This window comes from Natator depressus, chromosome 7, assembly GCF_965152275.1.
Source record: "Natator depressus isolate rNatDep1 chromosome 7, rNatDep2.hap1, whole genome shotgun sequence".
NCBI lineage: Eukaryota > Metazoa > Chordata > Testudines > Cheloniidae > Natator > Natator depressus.
In genome coordinates this window covers 115,139,556-115,161,134 of record NC_134240.1, presented here as the reverse complement: position 1 = coordinate 115,161,134, position 21,579 = coordinate 115,139,556, and the positions used below count along the sequence as shown (strand labels likewise).

The following is a 21,579-nucleotide window of genomic DNA, read 5'->3' as shown; positions in this document are numbered from 1 at the left end:
AAGAGCACATTGAAGGGAAAAGGTACATTACCTAAATGCAGAACAAGTGATCAAGTAAATACCATTTTCACATAACTCATGTGGACTTCCACTATGTCAATTAGTTTTACTTTTTTTTTTTTCTTTTTAAATAAATAAAGGTCCCATGAGACAAGCTAGCTTTAATTGGGGCAGGGGTGTTTCCTACAGTAATGGTGGATCAGCCTGCACAGTTTCATTTTTGGCAGCCCTCTGCCCCTGACAGAGAAAATGGCTAGTGACAAAATGCTTTTATGATGGAGACTTTGCCTATACCAAAAGGGAGTGAGTTTTGCCAAGAGATTTGCCATTTAAATGTCTGAGGCATGATTTTTTAAAAAGGCATTTTCATTCACATCAACCACAGCGCTGTTGAGGAGGGTGGCCTATGCACAGACTATCCTTAAGCTCAGGTCCCGCATGTTTTATAGCAGGAGTTCCAGTCTCTGTTCTTCCTTACACAAAGAAGAGCTGCTGCTTTTGTCAGGAACCATTTCACCCTGGACAAGTGCAGTTTTCCATGGAATGACAGACAGATGCCTCATTACTCAGCCACCTCTCAGTCCAGCAGAACCAATGTCCCCTCTAATGACTGACAGGTGAATGGGCCTTTGGCTAAAGCGCAGGCTGTTCTGGATCTCTCTGACATACACACTGCTTTTTAAAATGGCTGTTTTATGGGGGGGAGTGGGGCTTTCCTCCTTGCACCAGATTAAAGTCCTTCTGCAGGCAGCAAAATTTATACCCCTGCCACAAGTAGGATATATCTTAAACTAGGCAAAAGTTGCTTAGTTTTGCAATGGAGCATAATGAAATTGAAGCACTTTGTGTTTCTCTCTTCACTAATTTGTTTCCTCTTCAGCATTTTGTAGTAGTCCTTAGGCAGGGCCCAAGCATTGTGCATTTTCACTTTTCCAAACATCTCCAAGAGATTTTAACACTTTATTTAATAAAAGTTAAACATACAAAACTGAAATTAACACACTTTGTATTCATAAAAATCACTTTCTCCCATTAATAGGAAGAATCTTTTTCTATGCATGGATTCTACACTATCAGTTGCAGAGTTTAGCTTTAGTTGTGACTCAGGTAACTGATGGACATTTCCACCAATCAGTGCATTATCAATTGCTGACATGACCTGATCTAATTAACAAATTACAAAATGAGCTACATTAACATAATATACAAGGGAAACATGGTCAAGATTAATGAACAAGAAATACACTTGAATTATTTAATGGAGGAAATAGCCAAAGTACTCCTGTTCATTAACTCAGCCCTAGATTTTACAAAAATAATATCTACAATGTATACAGGGCTATACATTAACTTTTTTTTTAAAAACACTTTACGGATTCAGAGGTGGTACCAGTACCGTAAGTGGGAGACACGTAACAGAGGGAAGCAATCATGTACAAAGGCAAGAACTTTTACATGTGGTTTCCTGAATAAAATTAAAAAGGCTCACTGACAGTGTAGGGCTGAAATTACAATGAAGACTAGGGCCACAGCCAGAAACTTCAGACTAGCCTTTACTCATTTCCAACTAACTAAATAGGATCCAGGCATTCTTATCTAATGTGCTTCAGTTCTGTTTAAATGGATGGGAAAAAAAACCCACACAGGCTGCTCAACAAGTTGGGATTTACTGTACAGTTGTCAAGTCCCATAACCAGCCCATGGAACCCAGCAGTGCAAGGTGTAGAAGGGTTGAGAACATGCTTTTCAGATCATATGATTTAAATTTTCCCAACACTTAAATCTTCACTTTTAAAGTGCACTTTTACTATGAAATTTGACTCTCTAAAAATGTCATCTTATGGTTCCCTGGTTGTGTCTCAGCGACTTCCAGTTTAAATGTGCTCAGTATACATGTAAGGAGATTCCTCCCTGTAATTTCCAGCCCTGCAAATTCAGTCTGGAATCTCAAAGTGAAGTTGCATTCTTTCTAGCACATGAATCATCACACTACTCATATATATTCTGCGGGCCACATTCTGCCCTCAGTTACACGCTGACTGCCTTCAGTGAGATTGCAAGGGAGTAACTTAGAATTTTATTAACAATTCCATTTTATATACAAGCTAGGATGGAATCCAGCTAACTTTCCCAGAGCTGTACTGGCTCTGTAGTGCTAGTGTAGTTTGTCACTAAAGCAAGGAGACAGGACTGTGAATACAGAGGGAATGAGAAGCTTTTAAAGGTGCCATTTTTACACAGTCATTTTTCTGACCGTACCCTTGCTAAAAATGAGAATGGAAGATTCTGGAGACCAGCATTTCAGCATAACTGCTAACAGCAACTCATGAAAACATCTGGCTGCAGAATTTTGCTTTAAGATGACTATATAAAAAGTTTAGTAATGATGAAGGGAGTCAACTGAATAGCTGTAGATTTCTTTAAGGCTCACATCAGCTGAAGCCAAGTGATGGTGACAAAATGAACTATTCACTACATGCCAACAAATAATTTACTTTTAGAAAAATATAATGATAAAAAGATAAGTGTAAAGCCCTGCAGAGATGAAGTTTAGCCTTCCCCCCCCCCTCTTACTGAGGCATCAAATGCCTGACATTATATTTAGAGGTATCTTGATATTGTGTCATGGGTTTGTCTGCAATTCCACATGTTCCAACCCCGACTTTGCCAGTCACGCTCTCAGGGGAAGCAAAAATACTCCTCTTTACCTGAGAAGGAAACAAAAATACCATTCCTGATTAGTCAGTTCAAGACAGTTTGCTAACTGTGAAGACATGAGCACTGATTAGTCAGTTCTCTAATTCTACAATCAATCCTCAACACCCTACTTTGTAGACAGGCAAACTGACACATTAATGTACTCACCCAAGGGCACAGGAGGAGTAAGTGGCAGAGGCAATGTTAGAACAGAATTTCCTGGCACCCAGCCCAGTGCTCTAATCATGCCTCTTTGTGAGGACTGACAGCCAATGTTCATCAATAAAAGCCACATTCCTTATCATAAGACTCTTTTCTAGTAAGTGCTCAAAAGGACTGAAGTTTTAGCAGTCCCACACTGCCCCAGGGAGAGTGGGAGGAAACCGAGTGGGCAGCAATACAGCAACACTTCAGTCTCCCCACCACCTCCTCTGAAATACGGCTACTCTACCAGACATGGGAAATGGCTGCCAAGCTGGCCACACACCAGAATTTCAGGATCTCAGCTCCAGTGGACCCCAATCCTCCCAGGCTGTGCTGCCCTCAACAGTGGGCCCAATGCTCCAGCCTGGCTAAGTGCAAGCTTGGTTTCAAGAGGGAAAACACCTCACCATGCTAAACCAAGGCCAATCAGAAGGTTTTGTTATGCGCTTGTATTGTATTTTTTAAAATTTCTTGTTATAAGTCATAATAGTGACTAGTAACAGCTTCCAATTCCTGTATACTATTGATGTAAATCACAGACACAAGTACCTCACCTATAGATAAATCCCAGCACACACCTGTGCATAGGTCTTCTTATAGATCTAGGCTGTGGCAAGAATTCTTTTCCCTGAATAACTTGGACAGAATGTGCATCGCTGTATTTCTATACCATGGCTAACATTACCATTGACAAAGCTAATAGTAGTGAGCTCTCTGTACAGTGGCATGAATGTATATTAGTAAAAACCAAAATACACACCATTTGAGGAATAGTGCTGCCACCTTTCACTGGTATTTGTTCTATGCTTTTCCTTATCTCCTGCCCAGTTAGGACAGCCATGAAAAGCTAGGTATGCTGGGTGAATAAGGGATCCAATTACACACTTGCCAGCATTAAGGTCTCACAACAGGTTTCCCAATATATGGCATGATGTGGAGCAGTTTGGCTGCTCCTCCAAATGCAAACTTTTAGTTAATTTATACTAAAAAAAATTTTAAAGGCAACCCCAATTCTTGCATAAAAGTGACTAAGTTTCCCAACCTACACAAGCAAAGACCTAAGACTTACTTTTCATATTTAGGCACGATTACTCAGCCTATCTGCAGCATCAAGCTACCATGATTACTCAGCCTATCTACAGCATCTCACTCGGTTTTGCAGCTGGGCTGCCTCAGATTGTGAAGCTGAGCCATTTGCCCCCAAAGCATAGTCTGGGCATGGTATTTTTCCTGTAACTTGTAGGTTGGACTACCCCTTTTGCTAACTATTCACACACTGGCAGCATATACAAACCTGGCCTTTTTTGTTTTTAGAATAGGCTCTGTTGTTGAACTGTTGCCACTTGACTTTCTGGTCCTCTCGCTCCTGTTCAAGTTCTTTGATTCTCTGGGCTTTTTTCAAAGCTTTCTTCTTTTTATATTCTCGTTGCTGCGCAATCATCTCTTTTCTGTAGGAAGGAAGGGTAGCCCATGATTATGTTTGTGACTACATTTCCTCTCAATAAAGCACTCTGAGGTACACTAAGTACCAAGAAAGAAACTAAATGTAACTATTGTAAGCCATCAGGGCTCTCAAACGAATGATTACACAACCAAGTCAGGACTATGTACGCGCATGAAGAATACTGACAAACCTCCCCAAACAAACTGTACTCCATAGATGCAAGAGCAAAGCTGTGAAATAAGTTTGTGTAACACATGGGTACCCCATGGTGTGATAAGATCATCTTAAGCCTAGTTTCATCTGCTGCCTGTACAGAACAGATTCATTCTCTGATTCTAGAAAGAACATTAAGTCATTTCTTCTGTAAGACAGTCTATCAATTGAGAGGTTTCAGAGTAGCAGCCGTGTTAGTCTGTATTTGCAAAAAGAAAAGGAGTACTTGTGGCACCTTAGAGACTAACAAATTTATTAGAGCATAAGCTTTCGTGAGCTAAATTTGTTAGTCTCTAAGATGCCACAAGTACTCCTTTTCTTTTATCAATTGAGAGTATCATTACAGCATTACATACCTGTAACATTTATCATGCAGAATCAGGAGCAATAAAAATGCCTCAAGCAGGCCATTTCAAATAGAGCAACCCTCAGAGCTGGCACAGATGACAAATTCCCAGTTTCACAAATTCTCAAATGGCCCTTTCAAATATAATCAAATAACATTTCTGAACATACATGGCTCTTTTCCAACATGGGCCAAATCTCACCATGGTGATCTGCCTGATCTAGGACTCCTGCACTGATCAGGTAATCAGCAGCAACTGTGGTGGGGATTAGGCACAGGGAAAGGGAGAAATGATCTGAAGCATATCATCCCCTCCACTAGCCTCTTTGGGGAATCTGCAAAGAACTTGATAAAACCCAAATTTGTATTGCCTTTTCTGCAGAAGCTTTATTTAATGCTGTGGAACCCCTTTTGACATGGAAAGGGGAGTTGCAAGAACGGTAGACTGAGGCGAGGAGGGCAAAATGGCTCTAACAAAGCCATAATGCCAGGAACCAAAGGAAGGGACATGAGTGCTGGGGAGCTAGGATAGAGGCACAAGTCCTCCATACCAATGTGGATCACAGGGGATCTGTATGTGACAGGAACCACATGCCATGCTTCTTCCAAAAGGGGAGGGATTAAGCGCGCGCGCACACACCCACCACTCCCTCTCCTCAAGGATCATATTAGTGTCCCCAGTTCGGTAAGGCAGAGTCAGTACCCATCCTATGAGTTTCTCCTACAACCTACCGTAGGCTGGAGGAAGGACGCAAGAGCTGCTCCAGTACTTGGGTCTCCAAATAGACTGGTTCCCAAGATGTAACCCCTCTACATTTTGGTTTCTTATCAGGAAGCTGTGAATCAGGAACCTCTTGGTGCTAGCTGGCAGAGGGCACAGAGGGTGCCTAGAGTTTTACAGGGATCTCCTGGGTCAGATACATGCACAATAATTCACTATAAGGTGGCATGCAAAGTCTCTACCAAGAGCCAGTAGCCCACTGGCCATCATAAACACTGCGAAACATGTGTACAGATAATATTTGAAGCGTTGTGTGTCTGTGCTGAGAATTATGTTCTTAAAGCAGGTAATCAGAAGGTGACATGTCTTAGACAGGTTCCTTTCAAGCAGGAGGTAACAGACACTTAACTTTCTGTCTGGTCATGTGTGTATTGGGCATTGTATGTCTCACAATGGATGCCTGTTTCAATATTGAGCCAAGTTAATCAAGAGACTGCAAAATCTTGGAGAGGAAATTTACAGGAAGGAATAAACAGCAGGTGTGAGTATATCCTGGGGTATATCTGGGGGTGCAGAGGTACAGCCTGGATCCTTCACTGAGAAAGCAAGCTAGCCGCATGTTTGTCTTATGAACAAAGGGTCAGACCCAAACCTGCTGTAAAGTGCTGGAAGGACTTTGGGTGAGCACTGATCTATAAGACAGGAAAGTATCTAGTTATGCCTAGGTTCTAGAATTCTTGTTATGATTGTATGGTATATGTAACCATTTGTTTCCAATACTTTACTTGCTACCACCTGGATCTCTTTACTTTGTTAAATAAACTTGACTTGTTTTTACTATAAACATATCTAAGTACTGACAGGTTTCAGAGTAGCAGCCGTGTTAGTCTGTATCTGCAAAAAGAACAGGAGTACTTGTAGCACCTTAGAAACTAACAAATTTATTAGAGCATAAGCTTTCGTGGGCTACAGCCCACTTCATCGGATGCATAGAATGGAACATATAGTAAGAAGAAATATATATACATGCAGATAAGTTGGAAGTTGCCAGAGAAACTGTGAGAGGCTAATTAGTTAAGATGAGTTACAGCTCACAGTTTGTATGGCAACTTCCAACTTATCTGTATGTATATATATTTCTTCTTACTATGTGTTCCATTCTATGCATCGGATGAAGTGGGCTGTAGCCCATGAAAGCTTATGCTCTAATAAATTTGTATATCTAAGTGCTGTGTGTTAAACAGAACGATAATCTGAGGAGTAGTAAATTGGGGTGCACTGCTTCTTTGGCAGTAGCAAATCTGTGAATACTGTCAGCACCCACTAGAACAGGGACAGGACACTCCAGGGAGATGCTTGAAGGCAGGAATATGCCTAGTACTAACCTGAAGCAAGAGGACCTGCCGAGGTTAAGAGGGCAGTGCTTGTGTTGCCCGTGGCCAGTGAAGTCAGGGAGCTGATCTATGGCAGGCACAGACCAGGCTTCCTCACGCTAAGGGCAGTGGGTAGTGAGGTGCCTCACAACCCTGGGTACTCCCACAAAGAGTCCAAGAAGCTTCTCCTGTTGAAGATATTTTTTCATTCTCCAAATGAAAACTTGTCTATGCAGCACTTACAATTTCAAGCAGGAGCTCTGAAAAGCTTCTGCTAGATTACAGGCATCTACCACTTCTTTAATCAGTAATTTATAATATACTCACTATTTCACCACACACACAAGTCTCTATCTTCTCCTGAACGTAAATTGTAAGCATCATCTCCATCTTGCATTACTCTTTACCTGATCATGATTTGGAACCTACATTGTTTAGAACTGGCCTCTTTGCTGGCAATGAAAGTATTCTACTTTTCTCTTTCACATTAATATCCTGGATAAATATGACAGCAGAACTGGTCTAAGAGTGAGATGCTAACAGGTTGTTTTACCAGAGCGCGTTTCCTTAAGCAAATTCCATCCATCCATCCACCACACGAACGTAACATGCTTGGCTGGCCTACGTTCTTTGTTAGAGTACACATCTAAGGTTATACAAGTCACTTACTTGGACATGGGTTTGTTGCCACTGTCCTCTTTTGCCTTTCTTCCCTCTTCTACAGGTTTGAGGTTGAGCAGAGGCGTGACTTCAGCATTGCCATATCCAGCAAATGTGATTGCAGCAGTACCGTTCTCCTCATCTATCTCTTCAATCTCAGCTTCGTAACACCTGTAAAGATATCATGGCTGTAAGCATGTGAGTAATGGTTTAATACTCAGCCCTACAACACCTACACTGTTATTCAGCTACTAACATTAAGTTAAGTACTTGCTACCAATCTGCTTAAATTAAGTACTTGCTACCAATCTGCTTAAATTAAGTACTTGCTACCAATCTGCTTCATTTTTTGGGACAAAATACAAATCAAGCCAAGAAGTTAATGTTCTTTAAGGACCTAAGTACATCAATCCTGCACAAGAGCTTAACCTCACTAGCTGATCAAGGAACCAGTGACAATTTTAAGGCCCAAGAGCTATTTAGACTAGAAACAAATGTCTCGTGCAACTGCAAAGTTAAGAATCTCACTTTTTTCCCTAGTTGGTAGGTCATTCAATATCAGATTTTAAAACTATGGCATTCTAGATAACACAGATTAGAGCTAGTCAGGAATTTTCTGACTGAATGCTCTTCCACCAGAAAATGCTGAATTGTTGAAACTAAAACTGTTCACAGGAAAGGGCTAGTTTTGAATTTGACAAATCTTCTGATTCAAATTTAAAAAAGAAAAAGTTTCAAAACTGTTTAAACATCCTGTTTTGTCATTTTCTAGTTCAAAACAACTTTTTATTTTGAACCTGTAGTTAATTTATACTAAAAATTTTTTATAAGGCCATACTAATTCTTTTTGGATCATCTGTTTACAAAGGTTTTGAGACTGACTTTTTGTTTCAATTTGGGATGGGGAAAAAATTTGAAGTCTCTAAATCTCCCTCCCAGCTCTGCTACAGAGGCATGAGACTATACTTACAGATATAATTCCAATTAACACCTGCCTACTTCGTTTTGATATAGTCACCATCTTGAGAAACACTTGAATTGAGTTAAATACCAATGCTTTATACTGTATGAAAACTGAGGGGAGCCCCAGCTTTTGTGTGGTAGGAAGCATTAATCTCTAGCTAGCACTTCTTGAGACACTGGCTGCTTAAATCATGTTGTAGCTTCAGTGGAAAGAAACAAGATAGTAATCCAAGTGAGTAAGGTCCAATACCACTTGGCGTGCCAGAACTAGAAACATCTAAGTGGACCAGTACAAATACTTTCAGATCCAACAAACTTTTCATTGTGATCACTGGTTTAGGACCATAGCTTAGGACCCAGCAGTGACCCAAGAATTTAAAAAATGTAACTTTTATGATCTCAGGTGAGAAAATATTTCAGCCATCAATGCCTAGGAACAGAAGAAGTGTTTTCATTTTTGAACAGGTTTCAGAGTAACAGCCGTGTTAGTCTGTATTCGCAAAAAGAAAAGGAGTACTTGTGGCACCTTAGAGACTAACCAATTTATTTGAGCATAAGCTTTCGTGAGCTACAGCTCACTTCATCGGATGCATACTGTGGAAACTGCAGAAGACATTATATACACAGAGACCAGGTCTTCATCGGATGCATACTGTGGAAACTGCAGAAGACATTATATACACAGAGACCAGGTCTCTGTGTATATAATGTCTTCTGCAGTTTCCACAGTATGCATCCGATGAAGTGAGCTGTAGCTCACGAAAGCTTATGCTCAAATAAATTGGTTAGTCTCTAAGGTGCCACAAGTACTCCTTTTCATTTTTGAACAGTTTATTTTCTATATGAAAATATCAATAATTCTGCATCAGTGCATGTATTTGGTTTTCACTACATTAGCAGCTCCATTGCACAAGGATTCAACTCTTTTCTAAGAGAAGGAAAAGGGATGTTTACTCAATCTGAACAATTTGATTAGAAAAAATTCAAAAATGCTTCTATGTTACAAAAGAAAGGATAAACTATCATTTTGAAAATAAATATCTCTGTATTTCAAAGACTACAAGATCAGACTAAATTGAAGCAACCCCAGAAACTCTCAATAGCATTAGCTGAGGGAGTCAAAACCAACTATTTTGGTACAGCATCTCCAGAGCATGGTACAGCCAAGTATCAAGCCCCTAAAGACAGAGCAATCTTGATAGAACTACAGTTCCTTCACAGGAGGGGTTGGCAACCTATGGCACGCATGTCAAAGACGGCAGGCGAGTCGATTTTTAATGGCATGCTGCTGCCTGCTGAGTCCCAGCCACCAGCCCCGCTCAGCCCGCTGCCGAACCCACGCTGGGACCCCAGCAGGCAGCAGCGTGCCATTAAAAATCCTACCCGCCCCGGCCCACTCTTCTCTGCGCCCCCCCAGGCTGCTGCTCCAGAGCAAGCAAGCTCCCCCCTCCCCCGCCTCTTCCCCCAGTGTCCTCTCCCTCCCCTTTGTGGATCAGCTGATGGCCTTTGCGAGGGAGGGGGAGAAGCAGAGCAGTGCTCGCTGCTCCGGGGAAGAGGTGGAGACGGGGCCTTGGGGAAGGGGGGTGGAATCAGGGCATATCCCCTCCAGCCCCCTGCCGTGAGCCTCTCTGGGCAGGGGGCTGGGAGCACCCCCAATGACCCCAGCCCACACTCCCAGCCCTCTGCCCTGATCCCTGCACCCCCTACACACCCCAGCCCTCTGCCCCGACCCCTGCACCCCCCCCAGCCCTCTGCCCCGACCCCTGCACCCCCCACACGCACCCCAGCCCCCTGCCCTGATCCCTGCACCCCCCACACACCCCAGCCCTGACTCCAGTACCCCCCCACATACCCAGCCCCCCCGACACCCCATGCCCTGACTTCTGCACCCCCCTCACATGCCCCCAGCCCCGACTCCTGCACCCCACACACATACCCAGCACCTCACACCCCATGTCCTGACTCTTGCACCCCCCACATTCCCACCCTCAACCTGAGCACCAAACGGGAGCTCCTGCACCCCCCCACCCCACCCCTCATTCCCACCTGCACTCCTTCCACCAAATGGGAGCTGCCCAGGTAAGCACTCCACACCCAAACCCCAACCCTGAGCCCCCTCCCTCATTCTAGCTCCTGGCCAGACTCTACACCCCAACCCCCAGTCTGCTCCTTCACCCACAGGGAGAGCCCTGTGCTCAGTGCATTCCCACCCTCAGCTCAGTGCAGAGAAAGAGGAAGAGAATGGGCAAGAACCAGGGAGAAGGTAGGTACCCACTCTATGTCAGCAGGGCCGGGATCCCAGACCGGCAGTGGGCTGAGCGGGGCCGGCAGCCGGGACCCTGGCTGGCAGGAGCCGGTGGACTGAACCCCAGACCGGCAGTGGGCTGAGTGGCAGCGGGCTGAGCCGCTCAGCCCACTGCCAGTCTGAGGTCCCGGCCGTCAGCCCCGCTCAGCCCACTGTCGGTTTGGGGTTCTGGCTGCCTGCCCCTTGCTAGCTGGGGTCCCGGCCGCAGGCCCCACTCAGCCCGCTGCCGGCCTAGGTGAACGGGCAACCCCAGGCCGGCAACGGGCTGAGTGGGCCGGCGGTGTAAGATCAGCATTTTAATTTAATTTTAAATGAAGCTTCTTAAACATTTTGAAAACCTTGTTTACCTTACATACGACAATAGTTTAGTTATATAATATGCAGACTTATAGAGAGAGACCTTCTAAAAAATGTTAAAATGTGTTACTGGCACGCGAAACCTTAAATTAAAGTGAATAAATGAAGACTCGGCACACCACTTCTGAAAGGTTGCCGACCCCTGCTTTACAGTCAAATGATGGTGTTCCAAGTTAAATGCACAGACTTAAATCTCTCAGTCATTTTTCATGACAGTGAGTAAATGTAAAATATATTAACAGAATGGCAATTACATACCCCGGGTACATTTGATAGGCACTACACTAAATGATTATAATTAGTTTATGAAAGTGTAAGGTTTTTTAAAAGTTGTATATATTATATTTCTTTTAAGGGTGGTGACAAGAAAAGGTGTTTTCAGAATCACCGAATGTCAAATTCGCTTGGTCTATAATATTGAACTTCACTAAAAGGAAATACAATGGTTATTTAATTTCTCTTAGCTATTTTTTGTTAGAATTACTCAAATGGGGTAGTTCAAGCTGAATGAAAATCTCTTACCATTGTACTGTATTATTTCATGTAACTGTTAGAGAAGTTTGTTTTCTACACTTACTGTCCATCTTCACTCCATATTGCCATACATTTATCCCCAACCTTCCAAGAGTGACTGGGTAGGGCAGAAGCAGAACTATCAGAACTTGCAAGGGCTTCCGAAGGTTGTGTTGAAAGGAGATCTTTGGTTAATTCTATAACTTCCTGGAAAAGGAAGAGGCAAAAAATACACTTTCAAACACCATTACTGTGCTTTATTTTTTCCCCAAGTTGACAGATCTATTTTGGAGTAGTGATTGTATTACACGTATATCTGATGTAAAGCAGACTGCTGGCTATTTACCACTAATTACAATGTATTAGCCTTCGACATCACAGATGTAGAAGAAAGCGATGTATGACTGTATGCTATATTGAAATGAGGCCACCTCTTCACCCTGGGTCAACTTTGAAAATGCCCCAATGTTTCCTTTTTACAGCAATTCTTTCTAGCTGAACTGCTTTCGCATAGGCTCAGAGACATAGCCAGCTATTCATGTGGAAACAATCCTTGATGCGACTCTCTTTGCACGTGTGCTGCACATGAGTCTCAATTTCTGACTGAAGAGCACATCGCAGCAATGGGGAGTAAGCAGCCAGTGTTACATTCACTGCTCATAAGGAAGACAAGGGCTAATTCAAGGGCTATTGATTCAAATAAACTTTAAGATAGGTAACTGTGAATGTTTTGCTTTTCCACCTCAACTGCAGTTTATTTTTCATTAGGCGATTATTTTAAAAATGATTGGTTAGCCCAGAAATTACACATTTCTTAGTTTTAGAATACTGCATATAAAATAAGCGTACTAATGATAAGCACCTCTGAATGAGAGGTGCCATTTTTTCAGTTCCTTTGAAAAAGTGGGGATTGGCTGAGCTGAAGTATCCACAGAGATATTTTGGAGAGAGGAGTGACTCCTTTTTGAGATCCCAGTTTAGGAAAGTTTCCCATTTCAGGAAAGCACTTAGGAACATGCTTAATTGCCTTCCTGAATAAAGATGAGCTTAATTATGCACTTAAGTACTTTCCTGAATCAGGGCCTCAAAGTGGGGGGCCAGAACCGCCTCATTAACCTGACAGAATGACCTGAACAAGACAAATGGCAGAAGAAAATATATCTTTTTTCTATTAATTGATTTTTAGTGCCTTTAGACACTACAGAGTGAAGTCTTATTTATTCACAGAGCAGATACAGCACAGTACACAGCAATGCAAGTTTCCAGCCACTGCCCTGCCACTGTGATTGGACTTGGAGGCACCACTTCTATGGGTAGGTGTTTAGTTCAGTCTCAGTGTTACCTATTTTAAAACAAAATAACTTCCCCAATTAGGTAGACACCATCTTTGTTGACTCGGGAGCCAAAATAGGTATGCAAATTTCCAGGTTTTCTATAAACTTCGTAAACCAGTGGAACAAAATATACTTAGATGGTTTAGAGGGTCAGAATTTGAATGCATATTTTTCACCTTAATTAGGAAGATATTTAGTGTCTACTCCTTTTATTGCAATGTAGCAAAAGCCAATTGAATCAGTGCTACACTCTTACTTGCCAGTGTGAAGATTCTTGATCACTGCAACTGAAAAAATACGTAGTTCAACAGCCAGCAGATAAAAGCAAAACACAAGCACTTTCCTACGTGAGGAAAGGCAACTCCACAATTCATACACAAGAAATGGGGTCAGCCCTTACAATATCACAATATTTTTATCTGATGCAAGTCACAAAATTAAGGGCAAATTTTTCAATTAAGGAGATTAGACATTCTGCATTTCCCCCCACTATAACCCTCTCCTCTCCACAGATTTGCCCCACAACACGTTATGTCTATGCTGCTGCTCCCACAAATAACACTGCCCAGAGGCAAGGCCAGTAGCAGGGTGAACTGGGAGCGATTCTAATCAGGTTTGCCGGGGCAGAAACGGAACGTGCTGGTCCAGCACAGGCGTTCTTTGCAACTGCTGGCTGTGGGGTGACTTGAATAAAGAAACTGTACTGGTGATGAGGAACAGCCTTTTTCAAAATGGATGTCCGTGGTAGCTCATGAAACAATACAAAGCATGAAGATTCAACGTTCCTGACGCCACCGTTTTCCTTAGTCAAGATCCAAGATGACAAGTACTATTGGTAAGTGGTACACCCTAAAGAAGATTTGAAAGGCCCCAAAAAGAAAACTCTACAGTCTTGATAGACTCCCCCATCCCACTTTTCTTAATAAATGGAATCAACAACTATCTAGACAGTGGGACAGGAAGGCTGTGGGACCCAGCAGAGTTCCTCTCTCAGCTCAGCAGAGATGAGAGAGAACAGCTGGAGCCTGATTCATTAAACCTCATTGATAAAGTAAGGGCCTATAAAGAGAAGGAAAGCTCAAGGCAGAGGGGAGGCTACTCTTCATTCCTCCAGAAGTTTGAGGATTCTACTCGGGTAATTCCCAGAGACCAACCCCATAAAGCGTATGTTTAGTTTTCTTATATGTACTTTTGTTTGAGTAGCTAGCACAGAGGCACAAAGGGCCTGACAACTGGATTCTCTTTTGTTTGTTGATATCTGAACCAATCAGACCTCCCTAACAAGGAGGTTTGGGGTTTGTTTTTGCTTTAGAAGACTCTCTGATGATTTTGTGGCAGGGACTGGAACAGAGGATATGGTCACAGTCTACCTTTACTATAATCTTTATTTTGCAGAATATTGCATATGGGTCAACACTGATTTTGATATTTAGAATATTTCATTTGAGGGAGCTCCTTAGAGTACATACCATTAATTACTTTTCCTTCCCCAGGTCTGAGTTCTAACACTGCTCCTTCACTCACAGAGCGGGTGGTAGTAGCAGTAATCTGCAAATCCAGGAAGCATCATGGCTTGTGATATGTGTATCAGCAGGTCAAATAGAGTACAGCTGTGCACTGATTACCTGAAGGTAAGCGTTTCAGATATACAGAAACCACTGTAATTTTGAGACAGTTGACTTACTCCTGCCTCCTTCATAAGTCGTTTATCTATTAAAATAGTTTATTGTAGAACTAGAGTGAATATGCACACAGATTACTCAATCAACAATTCCCTGACTTTACCAGTTGTTTAAAGGGTAGGCTATAAACAAACTTGTAGTAAAACCTTATTTTGCCTACGTATCTTAATACTAGACACAGACAGTGGACAGAAACTTGAACCATATACACCATGTCGTGAATTGGTTAGGGATCCAATACATCTGTCTTGTTGTTCTAACATTCACTATACTATCGTGCTAGTGAGAACACAACTGGAGTATTGCACATAGTAGGGGGGCATCACATTACAGTAACAGCTGAGGAACTGGAAGGTGCAGAAAAGCGCCATTAGGTTTATGCAGAGTTTCACGGATTAGGGAAACTAGATTTGTAGAAATAAGGGAATGAGAGAAAAAGAGAAAACTATCCCATAAAACTCTTAAAGAAAGTAGTAAGCTCTGAAAGTAGTAAGTTGAAAAAACATGAGGGCACCAACTGAAACTAACAGAACAGGCATTGAAGGAGGCTGAAAACAAGAAGTTTATTTAAGCAGAAAATAATGTGGTACCCACTACCAAAGCAGGAAGAGAAGCTGCAACTGTCTCATGTATTCAGACATCACGCTGCATTTATGGGGGAGGAGGGGGTGGCTCTGCACTCTAGATAGACTAGCTCATGAACTACAGTAAAATAACACTACAGAAATCTTTAAAGGCTGAATGGCTCATTTTTAAAGCAAGATTTGTGAGGAAGAGTTAGAATGTGTTCTTATTGCCTACCATAGCAAAACGGCTAATTAAGGTAGCCACATGCAGCCAAATAAGCTATACAGTGTGACTTGCTGCCACCTTCCTATGACATGGAGATGCAACCTGTGGAGACTACAGGTCCCAACATGCAAAGATCCATCCTTATGAGAGTGGCTTTTCACACAAGTCAAGATGGAGCTCTGTATTGTGGAGTGCATAGCTTCCACAGCTTGTTACACCATATTAAAGAGGAGGCTGGCTGCAATCCACTGTAGTTCGTGCAAGTTAGATTTGATCCTTGGTTGCATAGGTACCTTGCTAGAAGTCCCTCAGTAAAGTAAAAGATGGGGAGCCCATTTTATATATGAAAATATCTTGGTCAAAGCTGAGCATGCTGTGTATGGTAATGATGGATGCAATACTGAGATAAAGGATTGTTTAAGATACATAACTGATAATCTTTAGAATGAACAGGAAACAACAATTTAATTGAGACACGAAAAAAATAAAGTTGCATTTATTTTCCATTTTTAAGGTGGAATGTATGAGTAGCAAACTTTTTGGAGCTGGGAATGCAAACATCTTCCCTGTTCTGTGCAGAGAGCTTTTATTTATTTTTTTTTCCAAGTTGTCCTTTCACATCAGTGATTTCCACACATCAAAGCAGACCTTGTATTGGTATTAGAAATATGAGTTTTGCTCTGCATTTTAAAAATATACACATGCTTTTAAGAATGTGCAATTAAGTATATTCTGATTATACTACAACGTTCCCTGTGGACAAAAGACCTTTACATTTAAAAGGAAATCTAAAGCTTATTGATAGAAGACATTGATTTAGCTTGTTTTTGAGTTATATTTTTATTGTTACCATTTCTTCAAGCAGCAGCAGCTACTGAATCCTGCAGTGGGTAATTTTATCTACTTAAGTTTTGTGAATAACAACTTGGCTGCTATAGTGCTCGCTCGCTCTCTCTCTCTCTCTCTCTAGCAATAACATAGTAGTAGTTTGCACCCATACCCTAACATTTAAGAAAACATTAAATACAGGCACAATTATGTGCCAATTTTGTTGCCTGAAGTGATAAAGGCCTTTTTAATCAAGTTGAAGGTGTTCATGTCATTGTCCAAAGTGGGTCTAATGAGGACTTTGAGTAGCTTTTATCTATCAACAAAAAGTAACTTATGAGATTAAGTCTAAACATATTCCAGGTGGTGGCACATTTAACACTGCATAACAAATCTGGCATTCCTTACATACCCAGAACTTCTATTAAAAAGTCAGTGAGAGGCTAAGGTGTGCCAGGATTTCAGACTTACGCTGTAAAAGTATTTCAGCTATCTTTATAGATGTGAAAACAACAAGGAGTCCGGTGGCACCATAAGACTAACAGATTTATTTGAGCATAAGCTTTCATGGGTAAAAAGCCCACTTCTTCAGACGCTTATGCCCAAATAAATCTGTTAGTCTTTAAGGTGCCACCGGACTCCTCATAGTCTGTATCCACAAAAACAAACACTGCTACCCCTCTGATACTTGATTTATAGGTGTGATTGAACGTGTACATAATGAATAAACCAAATCAGCATCAAATTAATTTCTCCACGTACATTTGTGTTGACTCAGTGCTCAGGATAGCCCAAACGCTGTGACAAATGGAAATAGCTACATAGTTTAAATGTAGCATGCAATGGCTTTATTTAAAAAATGCAGACTACATGAGTGGAGATTAAATTCAATTACCAGGTGATAAAATTTGATGCCTACAATTTACTGGTGTATTACTCTAATGACACAAAAAGGCCAATAATGAAGATTGGGAAAGGCTGTCTTTGCACAAATTTTATAAAAAGTACAAAAATGTGTATAGTAAAAAAAGACTGTTTGCATATTTTTTTCATAGTTCTCTCTCCAACCCTTTGGAACTTAAAACGGTTCTTTCCACAAATTTTGTTCTTCCTTCAGCCTGCATGTGCAATGCAACAGTGTGGTCACTATCAACTTGAGCTAAGATATGAATTTTTTTTAGCCTTTTTTTTTTTTTTTAAATGGAGGCAATATTTAAGTGTTTCAGCCAAAGACTTGCACATCTCAGATAAGAACTCCTTTTTCTTCTTGATGGTGAGGTACTAACATCTTTTTTAAAAAACAAATCAAATAGCAGTGACTTTTTTTTTAAAAAGCATATAAAACATGAATGTTTATTAAAGTTAAAAAGACAGGCCAAACTTTGGCACTGCCAGCTATACCACTGTCCCTTCAAGCAATCTGAGATCATAGAGCAAACCTTTAACTTACATTTTGCAATAACCCTGACAAGTATTTATTATTTTTGAAGTGCAAATGCCCAGCAACAAGCTATGTCTCTGCTTGAGAGAAAGTGATGGCATTTTTGCTGACATTACTCAGGATAGAAAGATCTCAGTTTCTAATTCCCTCAATCCTCACCTGTAAGTCTTTTTTTAATTTTAGTAAGTCTTCATTTTCTCCATTCCCAGAAAGAGCGGCCTCAACTTGCTGGAGCTGAGCTTTGTAGCTAGCTAGTTGTTTTGCAAGATCTTCTGACATCTGTAAAAGAAGTAAACCTTAGAACAGAAAGTAGCAAAACTGCTTTGATAAACTGTTTTGTAGTGAAAATAAAATAGAACTTGTAACTGGTTAAAAAGATGTTACAGCTATCATAGATGACATCTAACATACTAATTTTTAGTATTATGCTATTTCAGTGGATAACCACTCCCCCACTGTCATACTAATTCTGATCAACTCTGATCAAAAGCAACAACAACAAAAAAAGCCTTGAAATAACTTACAAGTTGTGTGTATACAATAGTGGACACTATACAAATGAATAACACTATCTTTAACAATTAGCACATAAAGATTCATATCTTCAAAATATTCTGAGGTCCCAGACATTATAATTTTGCCTTTCCCCTTATAAACAGCATTATCTTCACATTTTCAGTCTCTTTAGATGTGTATACACCACTCTTACATGACAATGAAATCAGCCTCACTTAATGTTCTATCATCTTGTTTAAAGCCAGTTTTTAGATAATAAAACACACACTTCTTTTAAAGTTAATGTAATTTTATCCTTTCCTTCTAATGTCTTCTGCATAGGGCATCACATGATGGAGACAAAATTAGCCTTTTGTTAGGGATGGATTGGTGAAGCCTATAAGCTCTTTGGGTCAGGGACAGTCTATTTGTTGTGTGCTTGTACAGTGCTCTATGACTAGAACTCCTAGGTGTCAGAATACAAAAAAATAAAATGGAGAGATGACTTACTAATTCATAAATTCAGAGCACTACAACTGTAATGGAATGTGCCTTCCTCTGCTTTCACAAGTAATATTCATGCATGACCGTTTGCAGCATGCACCCCCTTCCCAACCCAGGGACTGGGGTTAGGGGTTGGGGGAAGAGGAAGTAAAGGGGAACTCTGAGCACAGGCAGTGGAGGGGGTGCGGGGGAAAGTTAAAGCTAGGCTCTGAGGAGAGGGGCGAAAGATGGGGGGAGGGAGGGCTCGTGGGGCACAAGATGGGTGGGCTAGTCTATGGAAGGTGAATGGAGCAGACGGGAGCACGGAGGAGGAGCTAGAGCCTTTGCGGGGGGGACAGGAGCACGCGGGGTGGGGCCAAGACCTGTGGGGGGGGGAGAACAGGACGCGGGGGGGACTAGGGCCTGTGGGGGCTGACAGGACCGGGTGGAGGTGGGGCTAGGGCCTGCTGGGGCGGGTGGGGGAGAGAGAAAAGATAGGACCGGGAGCTAAGGCCTGTGGGGGCTGACAGGACCGGGGGGGGGGGAGGGGGGAAGGTGGGGCTAGGGCCTGTGGGGGCTGACAGGGCCTGTGGGGGGGGGGGGAGAGGGGAAGGTGGGGCTAGGGCCTGTGGGGGCTGACAGGACCGGGGGTGGAGAGGTGGAGGTGGGGCCTGTGGGGGCTGACAGGACCGGGGGGGGGGGGGGAGGAGCTGAGGAAGAAAGAGGTGGTGGGCCTAGGCCAGAGGAATTCCGGGCCTGAGCGGGGGAGGGGGCCCCACGACCCAGCCTGCCAGGCGGGAGCTGAAACCTGAGGGACGGGAGGAGAAGGGGTCGGGCCGGGGAGCCTCGGAGCAGCCTCCGGTGGGAGACGGGGCGGTGCCGGGTCTCGGCTCGGCCTCCCCCCGCCTGCGCGGGAAGGGTTAAGAGCCGCTTCCTCTCACCTTGGTCGCGGGGGGGGATCCGCGCCGCGCTCGGTCCCGTCAGGCCTGGGCCGCTTCCTCCTCCCCGCGACACACGGAGCCAGGAGCCGCGGGCACCAACAATCGCGAGACTTGCGGAGAGGGGGGGGGGGGAACGAGTCAGTCACGTGCCCGCCGCTGGTCAAAGGGCACGAGGCCGGGAGGGATCCGCTCTGGGTGGCCACGTGACGGTAGCGGGAGGGCAGCGGAGAGCGCGCGAGAGCTGGCTCATCCGGGTACCTTCATGGCGTCGGCGGGTGAGGTGGAACGCCCCGCCCTCCGCTCCAGTGCAGCCCGGTGCGGGGAGGTGCCTCAGGGGCGCGTCCGCTCTGCGCTGCGGGGACTGAGGGAGAGACATGACGCCTGAGGGGCGCGTTGCGGGGCGGGTCTGTGCACGCCCTGGGGAGAGCTGGGGCGTTGCAGCCATTAACTGCTGCCCCGCCCCTCTGCAAGGCAAGGGGAGCTGTTAACGTCTCTGCTTCCCAGCTGGGGAAACTGAGGCATGGAGCGGTTACGGCTAAGGTGGCCGCTCCTCTGTTTACCACCCTCGTGGACGTGTCGGGTCTTTCGGGAACGGCGTGACCCTGCCTTCGCCGGTGGGACCTGGGACTCACGGGTGCCTGGAAGGTCGGGCTGGGAGAGGGGGCGGGGGGAACCCATTTTTAAGCTTGTGCCGCTAACCCCCCCCCCCCCCCGGCTCAGCATGACATTGCTGGCACGGTCACACTGCTGGGGGTGGGGCCGGGCGCTCTTCAAAACGGCAGCCCCCGCCTGAGGCCGCCCAAAACCACGTCTGGTTTTGCCCGAGGAGGGACAAACCCGAGGAAAGCAGGATTGTCTAGGGGTTTAATAGCGAACAAGTGGTCTGCTTAGTTAAGTCCCAGGCTTTCCAAGCCCCGCACCCTAAATCTCTCCCTTCCCCACAACTTGAGGGGCTTTAGGTACCCCCGTTTGAAAAAAAAAAATGTTGGCTGAGGCGAGCCTGAAGAACAGCTCTGTGTAAGCTTGTCTCTTTCCCCAGCACAATTTGGCTCAGTAAATGATATGACCTAAGCAGCTCTTTTCAAACATTTAAAACTTTCTCCTCAATTGCCCCTGCGGCTGATGTTTATCATACAAGCAGAAACATTTTTTAAAACAAAGTTTCATAATATTCAATTCATCTGTTACAGAGAGCGCCAAACCTGTGAAAACTTTGCTAGATATTTTTTCATAGACAGCTTTGCTCACATAGCTCAGACTTTATTTTGTAAATTATGTTATTAAGTTTGAAGCATGTTACTACAGTGAAATGCATAGAGGAATTCGCTGTGTAAACTGTAACAGACCATTAGCTTTCAGAAGGAGAAAGCTAATCATACGTGGCTGCTCTTAAAAACATCATGGGTATGGTTTTCAGTGATATGTGGCTATATGTTTGCCTGCATAACACACCCACACAGACTGTCTAATAGCTGCATAACGTGCATGTGTACACATATTCAAAGCACTATATACCTGATGCCATCACAGTGAAATATAATTATATATGGAAACTGAGGCACAGTTGTGATTATTATTCCTGGGGCATCTATATATTTGACAAGAGCCATAATAGATAACTAAAGACAATCACTTTATCAACAAGTTTACACTCTTAAGCTCCTAACCATGCAATTTGATCTGAGCAGATTGATGTTTACACTGGCATGAAGTTCTGTTAAAGGCATTGGCTCCATATGGGCAGATTAAATTGCTGTTTTAGGGGAACTTTATTGTTGATAACTTGT

The 21,579-nt window shown here is 43.3% G+C and overlaps 1 protein-coding gene across 2 annotated transcripts; it reads right to left on the bottom strand.

The window, feature by feature from the left end:
• Positions 1-921: 921 nt before the first annotated feature.
• On the bottom strand, positions 922-19,914 carry SMNDC1 (survival motor neuron domain containing 1). Of its 2 annotated transcripts, XM_074959374.1 has the most exons (6): positions 19,793-19,914; positions 18,033-18,152; positions 11,861-12,003; positions 7,668-7,829; positions 4,196-4,349; positions 927-2,708 (listed from the first exon to the last, which is right to left on the bottom strand). In XM_074959374.1, exons 2-6 carry the CDS (start codon positions 18,150-18,152, stop codon positions 2,571-2,573), a joined length of 717 nt encoding a protein of 238 aa, XP_074815475.1. In that variant the 5' UTR covers positions 19,793-19,914; the 3' UTR covers positions 927-2,570. The 2 variants fall into 2 exon arrangements, with proteins under 2 accessions (XP_074815476.1, XP_074815475.1); XM_074959375.1 differs by lacking the exons at positions 18,033-18,152; positions 19,793-19,914 and adding an exon at positions 14,600-14,678 and having other exon boundaries at positions 922-2,708.
• Between the last annotated feature and the right edge of the window lie 1,665 nt (positions 19,915-21,579).

What these genes read in the sequence shown, in the direction of transcription:
- SMNDC1 (XM_074959374.1), bottom strand. Translation starts at nt 18,152, where the DNA reads ATGTCAGAAGATCTTGCAAAACAACTAGCTAGCTACAAAGCTCAGCTC. An exon ending in AATTAAAAAAAGACTTACAG is followed by an intron (nt 12,004 to 18,032) that starts GTGAGGATTGAG and finishes TTCCTTTTCCAG; the next exon opens with GAAGTTATAGAATTAACCAA. An exon ending in GGCAACAAACCCATGTCCAA is followed by an intron (nt 4,350 to 7,667) that starts GTAAGTGACTTG and finishes TCCTTCCTACAG; the next exon opens with AAAAGAGATGATTGCGCAGC.